General features: G+C 29.1%; 1 protein-coding gene across 3 annotated transcripts; it reads left to right on the top strand.

Annotated features, from left to right (window-relative positions):
- Window positions 1-5,636: 5,636 nt before the first annotated feature.
- Window positions 5,637-17,985, top strand: Slbp (Stem-loop binding protein). Of its 3 annotated transcripts, none has more exons than XM_075367205.1 (5): window positions 5,637-5,757; window positions 13,186-14,169; window positions 14,800-14,916; window positions 16,028-16,171; window positions 17,494-17,985. In XM_075367205.1, the coding sequence occupies exons 2-5, from the start codon at window positions 13,202-13,204 to the stop codon at window positions 17,705-17,707; spliced, it is 1,443 nt and encodes a 480-aa protein (XP_075223320.1). In that variant the 5' UTR covers window positions 5,637-5,757; window positions 13,186-13,201; the 3' UTR covers window positions 17,708-17,985. The 3 variants fall into 3 exon arrangements, with proteins under 3 accessions (XP_075223320.1, XP_075223318.1, XP_075223319.1); XM_075367203.1 differs by lacking the exon at window positions 5,637-5,757 and adding an exon at window positions 6,418-6,573; XM_075367204.1 differs by lacking the exon at window positions 5,637-5,757 and adding an exon at window positions 6,578-6,707.
- Window positions 17,986-19,801: the final 1,816 nt, after the last annotated feature.

The raw sequence follows: 19,801 nt of genomic DNA, 5'->3' as shown, positions 1-19,801 counted from the left end.
CTCCTTTTTTTAATTTCATTCATAACATTTTGTGATTCTAGATAAATTGCCGTTTCTACTGTTAATAAATCAGTGTCAGCTTCTGCTTGGCATGAAAAAATGTTATTTTCAGAGAATTTCTTTCATATCAGATAAATTTTTTTTTTTGTCTTGTCATTTGACTGGTTTGATGCAGCTCTCCAAGATTCCCTTTCTAGTGCTAGTCGTTTCATTTCAGTATACCCTCTACATCCTACATCCCTAACAATTTGTTTTACATATTCCAAACGTGGCCTGCCTATACAATTTTTTCCTTCTACCTGTTCTTCCAATATTAAAGGGACTATTCCAGGATGCCTTAGTATGTGGCCTATAAGTCTGTCTCTTCTTTTAACTATATTTTTCCAAATGCTTCTTTCTTCATCTATTTGCCACAATACCTCTTCATTTGTCACTTTATCCACCCATCTGATTCTTAACATTCTCCTATAGCACCACATTTCAAAAGCTTCTAATCTTTTCTTCTCAGATATTCCGATTGTCCAAGTTTCATTTCCATATAAAGCGACACTCTAAACATATACTTTAAAAAATCTTTTAATGACATTTAAATTAATTTTTGATGTAAACAAATTATATTTCTTACTGAAGGCTCGTTTTGCTTGTGCTATTTGGCATTTTATATCGCTCCTGCTTCGTCCATCTTTAGTAATTCTACTTCCCAAATAACAAAATTCTTCTACCTCCATAATCTTTTCTCCTCCTATTTTCATATTCAGCGGTCCATCTTTGTTATTTCTACTACATTTCATTACTTTTGTTTTGTTCTTGTTTATTTTCATGCGATAGTTCTTGCGTAGGACTTCATCTATGCCATTCATTGTTTCTTCTAAATCCTTTTTACTCTCGGCTAGAATTACTATATCATCAGCAAATCGTAGCATCTTTATCTTTTCACCTTGTACTGTTACTCCGAATTTAAATTGTTCTTTAACAATTTCAATTATTGTTCTTTAACAATTTGTTCTTTAACATCATTAACTGCTAGTTCCATGTAAAGATTAAAAAGTATTGGAGATAGGGAACATCCTTGTCAGACTCCCTTTCTTATTACGGCTTCTTTCTTATGTTCTTCAATTATTACTGTTGCTGTTTGGTTCCTGTACATGTTAGCAATTGTTCTTCTATCTCTGTATTTGAACCCTAATTTTTTTAAAATGCTGAACATTTTATTCCAGTCTACGTTATCGAATGCCTTTTCTAGCTCTATAAACGCCAAGTATGTTAGTTTGTTTTTCTTTAATCTTCCTTCTACTATTAATCTGAGGCCTAAAATTGCTTCCCTTGTCCCTATACCTTTCCTGAAACTAAATTGGTCTTCTCCTAACACTTCCTCCACTCTCCTCTCCATTCCTCTGTATAAAATTCTAGTTAAGATTTTTGATGCATGACTAGTTAAACTAATTGTTCTGTATTCTTCACATTTATCTGCCCCTGCTTTCTTTGGTATCATTACTATAACACTTTTTTTGAAGTCTGACGGAAATTCCCCTTTTTCATAAATATTACACACCAGTTTGTATAATCTATTAATCGCCTCCTCACCTGCACTGCGCAGTAATTCTACAGGTATTCTGTCTATTCCAGGAGCCTTTCTCCCATTTAAATCTTTTAATGCTCTCTTAAATTCAGATCTCAGTATTGTTTCTCCCATTTCATCCTCCGCAACTTCCTCTATAACACCATTTTCTAATTCATTTCCTCCGTATAACTCTTCAATATATTCCACCCATCTATCGACTTTACCTTTCGTATTATATATTGGTGTACCATCTTTGTTTAACACATTATTAGATTTTAATTTATGTACCCAAAAATTTTCCTTTACTTTCCTGTATGCTCCTGTATTTTACCAATGTTCATTTCTCTTTCCACTTCTGAACACTTTTCTTTTAATCCACTCTTCTTTCGCCAGTTTGCACTTCCTGTTTATATCATTTCTTAATTGCCGATAGTTCGTTTTACTTTCTTCATCACTAGCATTCTTATATTTTCTACGTTCATCCATCAGCTGCAATATATCGTCTGAAACCCAAGGTTTTCTACCAGTTCTCTTTATTCCGCCTAAGTTTGCTTCTGCTGATTTAAGAATTTCCTTTTTAACATTCTCCCATTCTTTTTCTACATTTTCTACCTTATCTTTTTTACTCAGACCTCTTGCGATGTGCTCCTCAAAAATCTTCTTTACCTCCTCTTCCTCAAGCTTCTCTAAATTCCACCGATTCATCTGACACCTTTTTCTTCAGGTTTTTAAACCCCAATCTACATTTCATTAACACCAAATTATGGTCGCTATCAATGTCTGCTCCAGGGTAAGTTTTGCAGTCAAGGAGTTGATTTCTAAATCTTTGCTTAACCATGATATAATCTATCTGATACCTTGCAGTATCGCCTGGCTTTTTCCAAGTGTATATTCTTCTATTATGATTTTTAAATTGGGTGTTGGCAATTACTAAATTATACTTCGTGCAAAACTCTATAAGTCGGTCCCCTCTTTCATTCCTTTTGCCCAGCCCGTATTCACCTACTATATTTCCTTCCTTGCCTTTTCCAATGCTTGCATTCCAATCTCAAACTATTATTAAATTTTCATCTCCTTTTACGGGTTTAATTGCTTCATCAATCTCTTCGTATACACACTCTACCTCATCATCATCACGGGCGCTTGTAGGCATATAGACGTTAACAATCGTTGTCGGATTAGGTTTTGATTTTATCCTTATTACAATGATTCTATCGCTATGCGTTTTGAAATACTCTACTCTCTTCCCTATCTTCTTGCTCATTATGAAACCTACTCCTGCCTGCCCATTATTTGAAGCTGAGTTAATTATTCTATAATCATCTGACCAAAAGTCGCCTTCCTCTTCCCACCGAACCTCACTAATTCCTACTACATCCACATTTATCCTATCCATTTCCCTTTTTAAATTTTCTAGCCTACCAACCTTTTTTAAACTTCTAACATTCCACGCTCCGACTTGTAGAATGTTATTTTTTAATTTTCTAGTGACCCCTTCCTTACTAGTCCCCACCCGGAGATCCGAACGGGGGACTAGTTTACCTCCGGAATATTTTACCAAGGAAGGCGCCTCCATCATTGCTATTTGAAAATGCAGAGAGCTACATTTTCTTGGAAAAGAAGCAGCTGTAGTTTTCCATTGCTTTCAGCTGCGCGCAGTACTCAGAGGACTGAGTGATGTTGATATGACCGTTTAAGTCATTCTGACTCACGCCCCTAGCAACTACTAAAAGAGCTGCTGCCCTCTTTCAGGAATCATTCCTTAGTCTGGCTCTCAACAGATACCTCTCTGATATGGTTGCACCTTAGGTCCAGCTACTCTGTATCCCTGAGCACTCAAGCCCCCTCACCAACGGCAAGGTCTCATGATTCATAGAGGAGGCAGATAAATTAATCATCTTTTATTGTTATTGGCGAGGAACTTATCTTTAATAATTTTTAAGTGCATGTCTTCATTAAAAATAATATCAGCTGATGCATTTTCATAAAGTGCTGATTTCCTTCAGCTGATTTTGTACACTGTTTTTTGTAGCCATCAAATACTACATAAACATTTTGACCATAGTTATTTTTCATATAATATAAAAATAATTCATAAAATGTAGATTTCCGAGTTTGTTGAATTTCACCATCTTCAAACAGAGCTAAGGTGCTAGTTCAAAAGACATGAAATTTTGAAGTTCATCTGTAGATTTTTTTTTTAACACACAAATGTGTTGAAAAAGCAAACCCAATATCTATTATTTAAAATCTAGATGGTTTACAATTATAATTATTTCTTACTTCACCTTTGTCTGCTTTTTTCTCTTATTTCATGAGCTTCATTTCCTCAGATAAAACAATCATTTTTTCAATTAAAACCTACTGATGACTTACGCAGTTCTTTCTTCCATGCAGAGTAAATTAACTGCTTTTGATCCTTCCTTTTAAACAATTCAATATGTTTTTTGTTAATATATCTTTGACAACATACTCCATGTGTAAAAACAAATTCTGCATTATTTAAAAAATTAAAACAATCATCTCCTCATTCTGCAGATTCCAGTTTTAACGTAGGTAATTTTTATTTGTAATTTGGTAATTTTTCATTTGTAATTTTTATTATTTCTCCTAAATCTGTATTTTGTCCAGAACCAGTTCCCAATTTTTCTCATATGAAGCAATTGTCAGCTTCACAATGACCATTGGCATTAGCTTCGTCCATCCTTAATGAAAATCGATAGAAATAAATGAAAATGAGAGAAAAAATAATTTTAAATAAAAATACATCGTTTTAATTTTTGCACAGTAATATAATTGTTAACAATTACTTAATATTTCAAAAAGTGGTTACATACACATAATACATAACTATAAGTATGTATAGACTATACAGTATAAAACTAACTGTTAAGAAGTTTCATTATTTATGTATGTACAAACCTTTTGTGTTTAAAAACGTTAAATATATACACTATTTTGACATAGTAAAAATACTATTGCTTATCGTAATCGACAATATATATATTTTTTATTTTTATAATCAAAAACCAACTTGAACAACCCAAGTACAGAATTTCAAAGTAAATTAAATGACACTTACCTTATTTTTTATTCCAAAAACACTTTTGTGGAATCCCACATCATCAGTTGTATATAAGATATATTTATATAAAATAACATATCATTTGGATTTGAATTAAATTATTTATTATATACATTATGATTATATCTATTTTTATCTAAAAACGTGCTGTCGTCTGTTGCTGCTTTTATAAGAGTGGTGTCATCTTCATATTCTGTCTGAAAGTTGATCAAGTTGGAAATTCTTTTGTATATAATCTCTTCAAATTGTCCAAACATTTACTATTATTATTTAAATTAAATTTTTTGATTTATGTTTGATCTATAATTTTATATAAATATTATATACAGCTGATGATGCAGGATCCCGCGAAAGTGTTTTTAGAATAAAAAGATAAGTTGTCATTTCATTTACTTTGTAATTCTGTACTTGGGTTGTTCAAGTTGGTTTTTGATTATAAAAATACAGTATATTGGTACAGAGAAGTATGGGTCTTATAAGTATTGACTTTAGAAAAATCAATATATATATTTTTCTTTGTATATGTGTATTTAATTATTTTAAATTCTTATGCAATTTATTGTTTTTTATAAGCAGAACAGCCACGTGTTTCATTCACTTTTCTAATCTAAAGTGAAATTGAACTATTTTGTGATGTGGCAACAGCTGCCAACTCTGGATTTCATTCATCTGCCCTATTCCCTCTTCGATCCCCCTTAAAAGTCTTTGCTTTATACCTGAGATGTTAGTAATATGTTATAAAAAGGTTGTCTTTAATGAAATTTAACTTTTAAAGCAGAAAAATACATTTTATAATCATAAATAAGTAGGATATCCTAAGTAATTGGACATTATTTGTTTAAATAATTAAAAAACGAAACACAAAAAAAATTATTAGGTAAACTTTAGTATTATATATATTAAAAAACACCATCCAACAGTTTTTACTTAGATTTTTTAGAATAATCAGGTTCCAAGGTATAAATCTAAGGGCATTCTACTATATGCAGAATTGTGTATTTAAAACAGAAGAGCGAGTAAAAATTGAAACAAATGGTTAAAGAAAAACTATGGATTCAAGAAGAGAAGAGGCACAATGAATGTAACTGGACTAATAATAATTATTAGTGAGGTACGTATACAGGTAAAAAAGTAATATAACACTTATTTATTCTTTAATTTACATTACTTAACAATAGTAGTAAGGTTGTGGGAAATAAATATATATATAATAAAAAATAAATTACTAACAACAACCTATGGTCAGTATTGCAAAGAAGAAACTGTATTAGTATTTTTTGTGTTTTCCTTCATAGAATGTTATGTAAGAATTAATGTTACAGTATTGCACCTTTGTCAGTTTAAAAGAGTGGAAAATATTAAAAAGTTTCATAATATATACCGCCTGCTATAGAACTTGAAGCCATGATGTCTTGATACTTCAATTTTTTCCAAGAAACTATTCAAATATAAATTTTTAAAAAAGTTGTTATTGCCCTTAATAGATTTTTGAAAAAAATAGAATATTTTGAGTTTATGAAAAAAAATATATAAAATAAAGTCTGGAATTCAAACGACTATTTTATTCACTTGATATTAAATTTCAACTTCATATGAACACAAAATTATTACAATAATTAATTTTAATGTTGTTTATATAATTATTCCTTTAGTTTAGTATTTTTATTACAGTAATTAAGAAAAATAAATGATAATATTTTTATTTTGTATATAACTGAAGGCAGGATAGGTTAATAAATCCGCGCCTATAACGCACTGTAGGAGGGAAAAATATAGTGGTTATCGTACAAACACCTTGCCTTGTAGGAGCGTCGGTTTGTCATTGTGTTCGTGTTTACATTTGTATATTGAAGTTTTATTCAAGATAGTGACGTTTCATATTAGATGTTGATGCTCATATTATTTAATTCAATGTGTTTTATTTGATGTAAGTATATTTACAGCAAATCTTTGGTTTTATAATGATTTGTGTATAGCGTAATTTGATAATCGTACACGGGTCTAGTGTATGCAATATATTCTGATATTTGTTTTTTTATCGTTTAGTAAACTTTGTTGTAGGTAAATGATTCTGTGCAAGTAATATCAATAAATTTATTTACTTATTATTTTTAATTGCGCGTATTTTAATTTTTAATTTTAGGTTATGTAATTAAGCAGCTTAGTCGCTAGTACTTTTGTAGTATAGCACCTTGTTTATTGTACTTATTTTCTCTTAAGACGTGTAAAAGCGAATTAACGGTAAAAATAAAAATAGATGTTAAATAGAAATTACTATCATTGCGGCTCATTTTACTTTTATGAGATTTCCAAGTATTAGGCTCCATTTGTAAATATTTCTACCAGCACTCTGTTGGAAACCTAGTTTCTTTTTCATTCTTTGAGTTACTAAATAATTATTTAAAGATTAACGGTTAAATTTTTATTTTTCTAAAAATCATAGATAATCAATTTAAATATATGTGAATATAGTTCATAAAGAGCATTTGTTGTAATTAAGTCAATACTTCTAAAATTTTAACTGTTGTAAAATTGCTAGATAATTAAATCGAATGGCTTTTACATAATTTGCCCACATTACTAGTAATATGCAAGATAGGTAATATTACAATCATTTTTATACCAAATTATTAAAAAAATGTATAAAATTGCCAAAATGCTCACAATAGTACTACACCAAAATCAATGAAATACTAAAAATAGGTTAGTAAATATTAGATGAAATTCCATTTTACCCCAAATAATAAAATGTTTAATTCTTTGTTAAATGAATGATTCTACCTGACAATATTAACACGTGGACACAATGAGTTTGGAATTATGAGATTCTTTTCATTCTGTTTATCAAAGTGATGGTGAAGTAGTGGTTTCTGCACTGCTTGTATAATTACTAATTCATTTATTACCTTTAATTGTATTGCTTGGAAAATTGTATGAATTGATTCATACTAATACTAAATGTTTTCTCCAAATTGTTTATTTATATCCAATATTTATTTGTACATTACAATTTATATTTTTATTAAACAGTTTATTTTGTTATAAATCATTCACTTGTCAGTTTTCATTATACTGACAGAAACTGTTCTTATATTTTTAGTGTTTAAACATTACATTTTATTGTATCATTAAGGCTTTTGATTTTTAATAATGTCTTTTTTTTAGTTAGAACCTGACTTATTTAATCTTCATTCCCATTTCATGTACCTTAATCTTAGCTATTTTAGCCTACATGCTTAGTTTTCCTGTTTTATAAATTTCAGTCTGTTCCTCTTCAGTTTTTATCTTTGTATGCATTGCTGTTGTCATCAAATTAACCAGGATACCTTAGTGTATAACCCAACAATGTGGCTCACCCCTTTAGATCTGCATTTTCTTTCTCCTTTTCTTCATAAGATTTTTCATGTATTTTATCAACCCTCCAAATCTTTAATATCCTCCTGTAATATGAACTCACAGATATCTTTTTTATTTTGCATTACAATCTGCTTTTTTCTTAATATCAGAAATTATGCAACTGTTTTTTAATTCATTGTCATCTGCAGGTAAAATTTTTCCTGTAATTTTAGTATTATATATATATATTAATACTTTTCCCTTTGTTTAATTACTTAATATTTTGGCATATGAAAAAGAAACCTTATGCTTCCATTCCTTTTTTAATAAATTGTCTGTCTTTAAAAAAATTTGCTACCAATTTATTAAAATACAATTAAAAGATTTTCTTTTTCAGAAATAATATTACCAAACTGTAATAAATTTAGCTGGTGCAGAATTTGTTTTTTTAATTTACGGGAGATTTCACTTTGGACAATGCTGTCACTGTCAATGCTGTGTTTAGCAGAAGAGCTATCCTAGTTGTTGTTTGTAGTAGTGAGATTTTACTGCAGTTTGTGTGCAGTAATCTACTTGGTGATTCAGTTTTAGTTCTTGCCGAAACTTATATAATACTTTATTTTCTATCATGTTTCTGTCAACAGTGATAAGGAAATATAACTGCCATGTAATTAATTCATAAATAACTGAATTACTATTCAGTTAGTGCCATATGAAAACATTAAGACATATATAATAATAAGACATAATATATATATAATAAGACATAGATATAATTTGTACATAGCTTCCTTGAGACAGTATTGCAATGCCTCATGGTTTGTTATCAAGAAACCTCTTAAAATGAATCAAATATAGCTAGACTGACCTGGACCTCCGGGGCCCAGGCAAACCCAAGGCCGCCACAGGCCTAAATTTTGTTAAATAATTGGCATTGATTACTCTAAGATTTCCTAACTATCATTGATTACCAGTGGTGTTAAAATGCAAATCTTATTTTAACGGCTATTTTACAAATTAACCTACATTTTATGTTTCTTGTTGACTGAGCATATCGTGACTTCAGATAGATCAGTCTTGCTATAAAAATGTAGACCTTTATCAGGAATTGAACTTAGAGCTTTAGTTTATTTTAGTGTTTAGTTATTGAGGCACCAAAGACGTAAAAATGTATAATCTACCAAAAAGAAGAGATGATAGTGAAAGAAACAATTCACATATTCTGGACATTAATGAATGTGTTGGTGAAGATAATGATTGTTATTATTAGTTTGATATTATTTTGAACATATTTCATGCAATTTGGCAGACAACTGTGAGAATTTATTAACGGACTTGGCAGGAAATATCTCATTAAGAATCAAATAAGCGTAAATTTTAGAGCAAGGGTTGTTATCCCATTAACATATACAGTTACTGCAGCGGTTAATTATACTTATAGCCCATCCATTTTTTGTTTCATTTGCCTAACAAGGAATATACATATATATTTTACATGCAGTTTTAAATATAACATTGAATGTAAGTAGCGTTCACTTTTCTACTGTTAAAAATTCAGTCACTCTATGTTGTTTTAGACTCATTGAGATAGCAGACATACTGGACTCCATAACAATAAATGGTGACTGACAGAAATTGGGAGGGCGTGGGTCAAATTTTTGGACTGTTAATAATAGGGGAATGAAACTACAAGTTGGCAGCATCTGATGCTTGTGTTTTCCAGATATCAGTGGGAAATAAATCTAATGATATAAAAAACCATTTGATTGGCTTTGTAATGGATGAAAGTTATTATTTAAAATAGTGAAAAAAATTATTTAAATCCCTTTTCTACAGGAATAGAGGGTGAGGTGATGAAAGTTCAGTCTTTTTAATTATAGCTTCATTAAAAAATGAATCCCAATAAATTAGCTTCAGAATATATGATACTTATTTTTTTACTAAATAACCAAGAGTGAATTAAATGAAACTTAAAAATGTTATAAATAGGCAGGTCTGCCATTATATTATTGCTCTATGTTAGGCAGAGTGAAACATTTTTAAACAAAAAACTTACATTGTAATAGTAATATAATATAATAATGATAATTGTTGGTAGTTTATTTTTTTTTTGCCATAATTGCTTAGTGTTATAGAATAAGTTTATAAAGTCTGAAGTCATTTTGATATTCAAAGTTCTTTCATGTGAAACATTAAGAAAATTGTTAGAAAACTGGTAAAAGAAAAAAATTACACATGCCTCCATTAGATACCCTAAGTTAATGTTTAGTAGTAAGTGGTAATGCCCACTAGCTTTTTTTTTTTTTAGAAGTAGTTGTTCAATATGGACAGCAGTTTATTTTTCAGATCTTAACATATTTTTTATAAAAATAAAAAATAAAACAAAGTTCATTAAAATTAAAACAATTATACTTTTAAAATATTTTTTTAATTTTAACTTGTTGAAGAATTTATTAGTAAATTGGTACTTAGTTTTTTGTTTGATGCTGATTTCAGAAACTTAAAAATTAGCAATAAAATAATATTTTTATATTTTAATGTATTTTTTAAGTTGTTTTAATTTTATTTTCTATTATTATTATTGATTGTATTAGGAAGAGAAAAGATTATGGAGGTAGAAGAATTGTGTTATTTGGGAAGTAAATTACTAAAGAAGGACGAAGCAGGAGTGGTATAAAATGCCGAATAGCGTAGGCGAAATGAGCCTTCAGTCAGAAATATAATTTGTTTACATGAAAAATTAATTTAAACGTCAGAAAAAGATTTCTGAAAATATATGTTTGATGCATAGTTTTATATGGAAGTGAAACTTGGACAATCAGAGTACATGAGAAGAAAAGATTAGAAGCTTTTGGAACGTGGTGCTATAGGAGAATGTTAAAAATCAGATGGGTGGATAAAGTGACAAATAAAGAGGTGTTGCTGCAAATCGATGAAGAAAGAAGCATTCGGAAAAATATAGGTTAAAGAAGAGACAGACTTATAGGCCACATATTAAGGCATCTTGGAATAGTCGCTTTAATATTGGAGGGACAGGTTGAAGGGAAAAATTGTGCAGGCAGGCAATGTTTGAAATATGTAAAACAAATTGTTAGGGATGTAGAATGTAGGGGTATACCGAAATGAAACGACTAGCATTAGATAGGGAATCTTGGAGAGCTGCATCAAACCAGTCAAATGACTGAAGACAAAAAAGTTATTATAATGTGAAAGCTTCTGAATTGCAATTTTTTCTGAAGTTTAAATGTAAATAAAATGCTTATTAATATTTGTTATTACTTAAAAATTAGAAAACACAAACATAAAAGATGCGTAATAGTTCTATCAAAGCCATCAGAAGTATTTTAGTTACTGCTAATAGTACAATGGAGAGGATAATATATCTTGACAGGATGTCATAGGTAGCAAGAAATCAGTGCTATGTCCAAAAGGCATAATCTAATAAAAATAAAGCATGTTAGCCTAAATAGAAAAATGATCTGCATATGAAAAATGATTAAGCAGCTACATTTCACACATTTTTTGTAAGGTATTTATATAAAATAAAATGTAAACTATCAGTAAGATATATATTTGAAAACAATTTTTATTTGCAAACATAATCTTCACCAACAATGTTACACTTATATCACTGTTATATTGATATTCCTATACCTTTTTATATAAAAATAAATTATCCACTTAGTAACAATTGTGAGTATTGACTATGCAAGCGCTTTTGGATTATTCTTCCATCATCAGGGATTACTGATTAATTACGAATTTTATAGTTCTGCATATAAATTTTTAAAATGGGAATTAAAATTATTATGTTATAACAGTTGATTGTCAATAGTTAAAATAAGTCAACTTAAAAAAAAAACATCTTGTCAGTAAGATGTTTACAACTATTATCTGTTTTATTTTCATTTTAATTCCCATTTATAAAAATTTATACGCACAACTATAAAATTCTTAATTAATCAGTAATTCCTGATGATGGAAGAATAATCCGAAAGCATGAATAGTCAATACTCACAATTGTTGGTAATGGATACTTTATATAAATTGTATGTTACCAATGGTGCCAGATGTTAAGAAAATTATTTCTTATCTGTAGCCCAAAAATCTTATGGCAACTACACTAGGCTTGGACATTTTTTTTTAATTGCAACCCACAGCATTGACAGAACTTCAGCATAGTTGCAGCATGCCATTATTGCTTTGCTTCTGGAAATGGTCAAGCATTACTCCTTTTGAATACAAAAAACTGCAAGTGTAACCTTACCAGCAAAAATTGTGAATTTAATTTCTTGTATGAGATGTAGAGGGATGTATCAGTTTCATTTATTCATTTTTTTTAATTGAGATTGTTAATGATGAATCTATGACTTATTAGTAATATTCCTTTTTAAGTTTATTTTCTCCTTCATCAGTGTTTTCAATTTTTGTAAGCATAGATCCATGAGATAAACGTTTTTATTTTTCAGTGATTTATCTCGGCAACCTCCATGAGTATACTTCTCAGAAATTTGAGTGGTCATTCACTACACTGTAGGGTAAACTGAGAACATATGTTAAAAGGTGTTACTTTTCTGTAATGTAATGTAATGTGTTGTTTAATGTTACTAAATTTCCATCTCTTATTCTATTAGATTATCTAATAGAAATCTATTTTTCTATTAGATTTCCATTTATTATTCCTGTCCGCCTGAATTATCTCCTCCACCTACTAAACATTAGTTCAGTTACAGTCTGTTAGAGCAACTAGGATGATCTTTATAAAAAAACCATCCAATTTATCAAGTTGATTGTGCTCTTTTGTATCCAAGAAACACTTCTTAATAAATAGGAAACATTTTTTCATGAATATTTTTTGTAGGTAGTCAGTCCTTCTATGTACAAAAATATACATAACAGGAAGCTGCTTTCTAGCATATACTTGGTAAGTGTAGTTGCAACTTTAAACGACTATGTGTCTACTGTATAACAATTTTGATTTAATATCAAGCTGGTTTGTTTTTCCATGTAATACCACATTTATAAACTACTCTGCACTATTTTCAACTACTCCATTTCAGTCTGTAATAATTATGTAACCATCTTGTCCCAGTTTTTTTGTATTCCAAATATATTTATTGTTCAATATGATAAATAATCATGCTAAACTTAAAATTTTTGTTTGTTTAATAATATTATAATGAAATATTTCTTCTGTTTTTAGTGTCAACTAAAATAAAATGAGTAACATGGCATCTTCTCATGAATACAGTTTTAATAACAAGAGTTGGGTTGAGTTATGGGAAGAAGAACATCAGTCACCCCCTAAGAATGATGTACAAACTTCAGTTAATTTATGTAGAATAAATGAAGATAATAAAGATCGGTCAAGAAAAATAGCCAATCAAAATAATACTGAAGAGGGTGATGAACATACCTTACACATTTGGGCGGATGAAGATACTGAAATGGGAATTGAAAGTCCTGTTAAAAATAAAAATTCACCAAAGAATTTTACATCATATGCTAATGTATTAAAATCATCACCAACTAAATCTGAAAAGGATATGTGTACTACATCAAATTTAAAGAATATTTCTTCTAATGATAATAAAAAAAGTGCTAAAAGAGAAATTCAGAAAGATTTTCTTCAAGATGATCTTAGTTTAACGAGTCATCTCGATGTATTTCATATGCAGAGCCCGTGTAAAACTAAAACTTATGACGGTGTTAATGATAATAATGCACAAGATTTTCCAAAAATTGACGAGTGGAATAGAAATAATTCAATGTCAAAAAATTGTACGCCGCTGGTTGAAAATAATTCCAATCCACCAGATAATATCGATACAGAAGTTCGTGGAGGTAAAAGGCGGCGGATGCCTTTAACACAAGTTGATTCCAGACAGTCTGTACAAAAGAAAGATAAATTACCTGATGATGTATTAATGCCTAGCCCTAGTAAAATTATACGTGGTTCTGGAAATAATTCTGAAAATTTACTGTCAATTTCAGCTATATTAATTGAATATCGTAAAAGACAGAGAGAGACTGAGAAAGAAAGCTTTTCATCACCTAGTAGTAAACAAAGAGATAATACACCATCATCCTCTAGTAAACAGAGGGATAATACTTCATCTCCATGCAATAATAGATCCAGAGATTCACCTTCAAACAGTTCAAGACATCACTCTTCTCCATCTGATAGGTAAGTAATATTTTCCTAAATACCCTTTTTTATTTTAATAGTCAGAAAGAGATAAAATGCCTTCTGAAGAGTTAACTTTTTTACATTTGATAAAAAAAAATAGTTTTTTTTTGTAATGTTAAACCCTGTTATTTACCGTTATTCTTGAATTTTCAGTTTATCCAAAATTCACATGCAAAGCAGTTTTGTTTTTTGCTTAATTTTGTGATTGTTCATTTATGACTGCTAATAATTAAAAAAAGGAAATAGTATTAGGTACATTTAAAAACAGTATAATTATCAAAGAATTTTTTCAAGTTTTTCCAATAGTCTTTTTTTTTTATAAAGGTAGGAATTCTTTTCCACTAAAACATATTTTAACATGACTATTTTGTTATATATATAGAGTTCTGTAATCTTAGTTAACCGAAATTTTATAACTTAATAATAGATGGGATATGGATTCTGAGGCAAAAAACAATTTCCATTTAATGATTGTGATTTGATTTTAATATTATTGTTTTTTTTTTTTTTTAATGTAGTATGTACTTTTGTTTTCAGTGATAACTGTTAAATTTAGATTTGAATAAAATGTTAAGCTCGCTTTACATAATTTATTAGCTACTCTTTTTTTTTTTTTTTTGTTCCCAGGCACCATGGTGAGGTTGAACTAGAAACTGATCCTACAGTTTTAGCTAGAAGACAAAAACAAATTAATTATGGGAAAAATACTGTTGGATATGAGCGTTACATTGCAGAAGTTCCAAGGTACAACTTAAATGCAATTTTATAATTTATATTTGTTTTTTTTTCATTTTCTAAATTTATATTTAAGATAATGTAACTTACAACTCTTACTTAAATTGTCTGCAGTATGCTGTATGATCTTTTATATAAATTAGAATGTACGTGTTTATATTGTTTGTAGATGAGTTTTTAAATAACGACAGTATTTTGAAAATTCTAATACTAAAAAAAGATATGTTTACTTGGAATCAGAAGAGAACTACAGATGTTGATAATTGACTGCAGATAGATGTTTTTGTTAGAGGTGATAAAAAGGTTTCTTTATATTCTTGCAGTAGATGGCTTTAGAATCATATAACTGGTAATATTAATCATATCTGGCATTGTCTTGAAAATTAGTGAAAATAAATAAGAAATTCAACAAAATTTGAAATTTTATGAAAAAAAGGGAAGGAGAGTGATTTGTGTTGCAAAAAAATTTGTGTTGTTTATGAACTTGATGTGATGTGGTATCAGTACCAGTGGCACAAAGTCGGTTCAAGCATTTCTCAGTCTGGAAATTTTGATTTTGATGTGCACCTTACTCTGGTTGTCCAGTGTCTGAAAAAAATTGAGCAAGACTGATATTAGCAGTAGTGATATCAGTATTGAACTTAATATCAAACACAAAACAATTTAAACCGTTTGAAGAAGACAAACGGTTAGCTTGGAGCTAAAGCAACCAGAACTGATCAATAGAAATCTCTTCCATCAAGACACTGTTCTCACTATACCCGTTAAAAATTTAGAGAGCTTGGTTGGAAATTTTGATCATCCACCTTATATTCCTGACTTTGCTCCACCATACTACTATTTGTTTCTGTCTATAAAACTTGCTTAACTGTGTAAACAGTTGGTTTCAAAAGAGGCCTGTGAAAATGATTTATCACGTTTTTCATTCAGAAAACGTAGATGTTCTAGATCGATAGGATTATTACTTGATTTTACTTAGGCAAAAGAGGCATTCAGTTGGAATCTTAAAAAACCTTGTTTTTGTGCATTAAAGAATGATGAAGTGTTTACCCCAACCCTATACATGCACACACTATATGACAAATTTTTTTTATTATGGAAATTATTCTTTTTTTATTAGAAATATGCGAGAAAAGAATCATCCGAAAACTCCACCAAGACAAATAAAATACAGTCGTAGAGCTTGGGATGGTTTGATCAAAGTTTGGCGTAGAAGATTGCATTATTGGGATCCACCATCTGAAGGTGGTGGCAACCCTAGTTTGTAAGTACTTTTTATTTATTTTTTCATTTATTAGTACTTTAATTAATAAACTAAAGCATTTGCTTTAATTTTCAAGAAGTTATTTGGGTTTTGGTATTAATCATACATCTTTTGGATTATGTCATTAAATGGGACATAATAAGAATGAAGAAAAAAGTCATAGTCCCCTTGTTTAGTGGGGTCGAAATTTAAACCAAAGCTGGGATATACATATATTTATTATATCTATGTATTTGTGCCGAATTTCAAATTTTATGATTATAGGTTTTAAAGATTTAATTCCTTTGATTTTAATAGTGGAAGATTATATATATAAATAAAGTTAGTATATGAGGACTAATCAGAAATTACTTGGCCTGACAAAAAAAACAAGATTTTCAGAATTTTTTTTTAATTTTTCACTGCAGTTACCTAACTTGCAATGTGATACATCTAGACCAGTGACTTTACAACTTTTTAATACACTCAGTATAATGTGATTTTCCAACTGGAAAATAAGTGGTTGTCTTAGCTTTGACCTCAAAATGTAAATCAAAGTGAATCTTTGTTCAGTGAGCCATTTCTTTAGTTCGGAAAGAGGTAATCGCTGGGAGTCAAATTCCCAGTGGGTCCATATGAAGGTACTTCAAAATGTAGGTCATGGAGTTTGGTGTAGCAGCATGAGACATTTGCCTTGCCAATGCATTGTAGTGCTGAAAGAGTACTTTGTTTTTAGTCAAATGTGGATATTATCAATTAGTTCTGACTCTTTCCAGGTATTCTATGAGTATTACCATACTAAAAGAACAAAAAAAAACCTTTCCTGGAGATGGAACCATTTTCTCTTTCTTTCGTGTACTTTCACTCTTTCCCACCCACTATTTTGTCTCTGGTGCATGAAGAAACTCAGTGGAGTCATGTTTAATGTGTAAACATCCTTGAGAAGTGTACAATCAAATGCATTTTTAGTTGACTGTTAACAAACCCAAAATCACTTGCTTACAATGCACTTTGTATGACCAAAATTACTATTGTTCTAAACTTGCTATGTTATGTGTTCAAAAATTATACACATTGGTCATGGGGAAAATTCATTGTATTCATATTTGGTACACAGCAGCCACTGCCTTAAAGAAAAAAGTATTGTAGTCATGTGAGAATTGTTACCTCTGCTTTTTGATTGATTCAATCTAGCACAATACAGATTTATCTCCTAATTTTTTAGGATTATCATTGAGAATAATTTTTTTAATGCAATTGAAATTTGTTTTGGATAGAAAGGTATTAACAGCTAGTACATTATTAAATTAATTGATGCATTATTTGTTTTTTATATTTTTTAGGCTTGATGGTGATGATTCAATGACATCTGAGGTATCAAGTTTTGACAGCCCATCGCACTATTCAGCTTCATTACCTTCAACACCGCAGCAAGATTGGAAACGGAGAAAGGCTAATAATGATAGTGAATCATCAAGTGATGATTTTAATGATAATTATTATAATTTAGATGAAGAAGAAATTGATTGTAGACCATTAGCCAGTGAAGATTATTGAATGATTGAAGAATTAAAAATATTTTTATTCTAGATTCTTTGTTTACTTATTTATTTAAATCAGCTGATAATTTCTTATTTTCAATTTTGGAGTTTGTGTTTGAATAAAGGCAGCTGGTTAATGGTGGTATAAGTAAGTTTTATGTATTTGCGTGTTGTAGAAGAAAAGAGCATTGTTATGTATTTTAAGTTTTAATTAAATGACATTTGTTGCTGTATTTATAAAAATAGTTATTGGAATAAACTACAGTATAACTCTGTAATAATATAAGAAAATGAGTTATGAAAGTTATTTGAATTTTAAATCAAGGGATATCTTGTCAATAATTCTAACAGAATTCATGACAACCTACAAAAATTAATTTAAAATGCGTAATATAAAAATTTTAGTTAAAAAATCTGTTTCAAATATATTGAACAAAAAATTTTATTCCATACTGCAACCCATGTTAAAAGTTTTTTTATAAAATTTACTTTCAAGCTATCCAGTTTCATTAATGGAAGTAAAATTGCAGTGTAGTTTCTTATTAAAATTTATCACTAAATTTTACTGCTGATTAATTACTTCATTACTTTGAATGCCAGCTAAAATTTCACAAGTTTTACTGAAAAATATTCTTTTTTTTCTAGATTAGCAGCACAAAAAATTCTTTTTTAATTTTTAACAAAAACTCATCTTGTTTTATTCAGTTTTTTTAATAAAACGTGTTTTAATGGAAGTTTTTTATTTTCGCTACCTTCATTTTTTTAATGTTCACTTTTTAAAAACAATCTATCGATAAAAATATCTAATTCTATAAAAACTTTTGTAATTCAGTTGAAACAATCCAAGTGATTTATCATTTTTGTGTATCAACATATAAATTACAGAATCTAGAATAATAAATTAGAAAAAAAATCAGTTTTTATAATTTTGGCATTTATTAATGTTCCCACACTTAACTAATCTAATAACTTAGCCTCTTTAAAGTCAAAATAAGATTTTAAGTAAAACTTGTTAAATTATATTATCATAAGTACTTGCTGCTTAATTTTTTTTTGTGATTAAAATTTGTTCAGGCTGTTATTTTCATACTTTTTCAATTATCAGTTTTTTTCTTTTGCATCTGAATTTTATGCTAATTGTATTTCAGTAAGCAATTTTTCACTTAGTGGATCCTTTCAAAATATATTTTGGTATTAGGATCATCACTGTCTGTATCGTGCAGTTATTGATTCACAACTGCAGCAATGTCAGGTTCATTTATAAGTTTTAACTAGTCTTTTGATAAGTCTTCATCATTATAGTCAAGTTTATCAGAATTATTTTGGTCTAAATCTTTCCTATCTATATTTGAAGGAGGGGTCAGCATTTGTCCAGGTTCATAACTTGGATAATTATTATATAACAACTAAATTCTCCACTTCTAACATATCACTCATGTAGTCGTAATCTAACAAAGCTTGAAGAATATATTCAACTATTGGTGTCAATGCCTTTGACAATTTAATTGATACTATAATTGACACTTTGATACATATTGACACTTTAATTGATATTATTTAATTAAGTGTCAGCACTTCATTTTCTCAATTAAAGTTTATCAATTTAAGCTTTTAGTAATACACAATATACGTACTATCAAAACTATGATACATAATAACGAAGACAACTGATGCCTGTTAAGCTGAAATCAATATACCCAATGAGAGTTGATGTGTAGAATCAACTCTTAAAAGCAATCAATAAGACCTATTTATGCAATAATTAAAAAAATAATAATAAATACTCATTTCTAACCATAATTCTTTCTTAATTCTTTGACTCAATAAACAATGGGAATAATAACATTTTTTCTTGACATCTAGTTATAATGATATTGGCACTTTTTGAACATTTGCGTAAGAGGATGTTAATATTTTTAGAACAGTACGTCTTGTGTGCGTTGGCACTCAAAGCATTAAATTGTTAACAAAAAGTTAAGTTATAAAAAGCATAAATGAAGACAAAAGTAAATTAAAATCACAATATAAAACTTTAATAAATTAGCTTATTAGATTTTGATTGTGTATATTTCTTTTTTTAAGTAGTAACTTAAATTTTTTTTTAAATGTG

Source organism: Lycorma delicatula, chromosome 5, assembly GCF_047948215.1.
Source record: "Lycorma delicatula isolate Av1 chromosome 5, ASM4794821v1, whole genome shotgun sequence".
Lineage (NCBI taxonomy): Eukaryota > Metazoa > Arthropoda > Insecta > Hemiptera > Fulgoridae > Lycorma > Lycorma delicatula.
Note: the sequence above shows the minus strand (reverse complement) of the source record. Positions and strands in the feature narration are given on the sequence as shown.

Coding starts and splice junctions, on each gene's coding strand:
- Slbp (XM_075367205.1), top strand. CDS start 13,202: ATGAGTAACATGGCATCTTCTCATGAATACAGTTTTAATAACAAGAGT. Junction 14,170..14,799: donor CACTCTTCTCCATCTGATAG/GTAAGTAATATT, acceptor TTTTGTTCCCAG/GCACCATGGTGAGGTTGAAC. Junction 16,172..17,493: donor GGTGGTGGCAACCCTAGTTT/GTAAGTACTTTT, acceptor TATATTTTTTAG/GCTTGATGGTGATGATTCAA.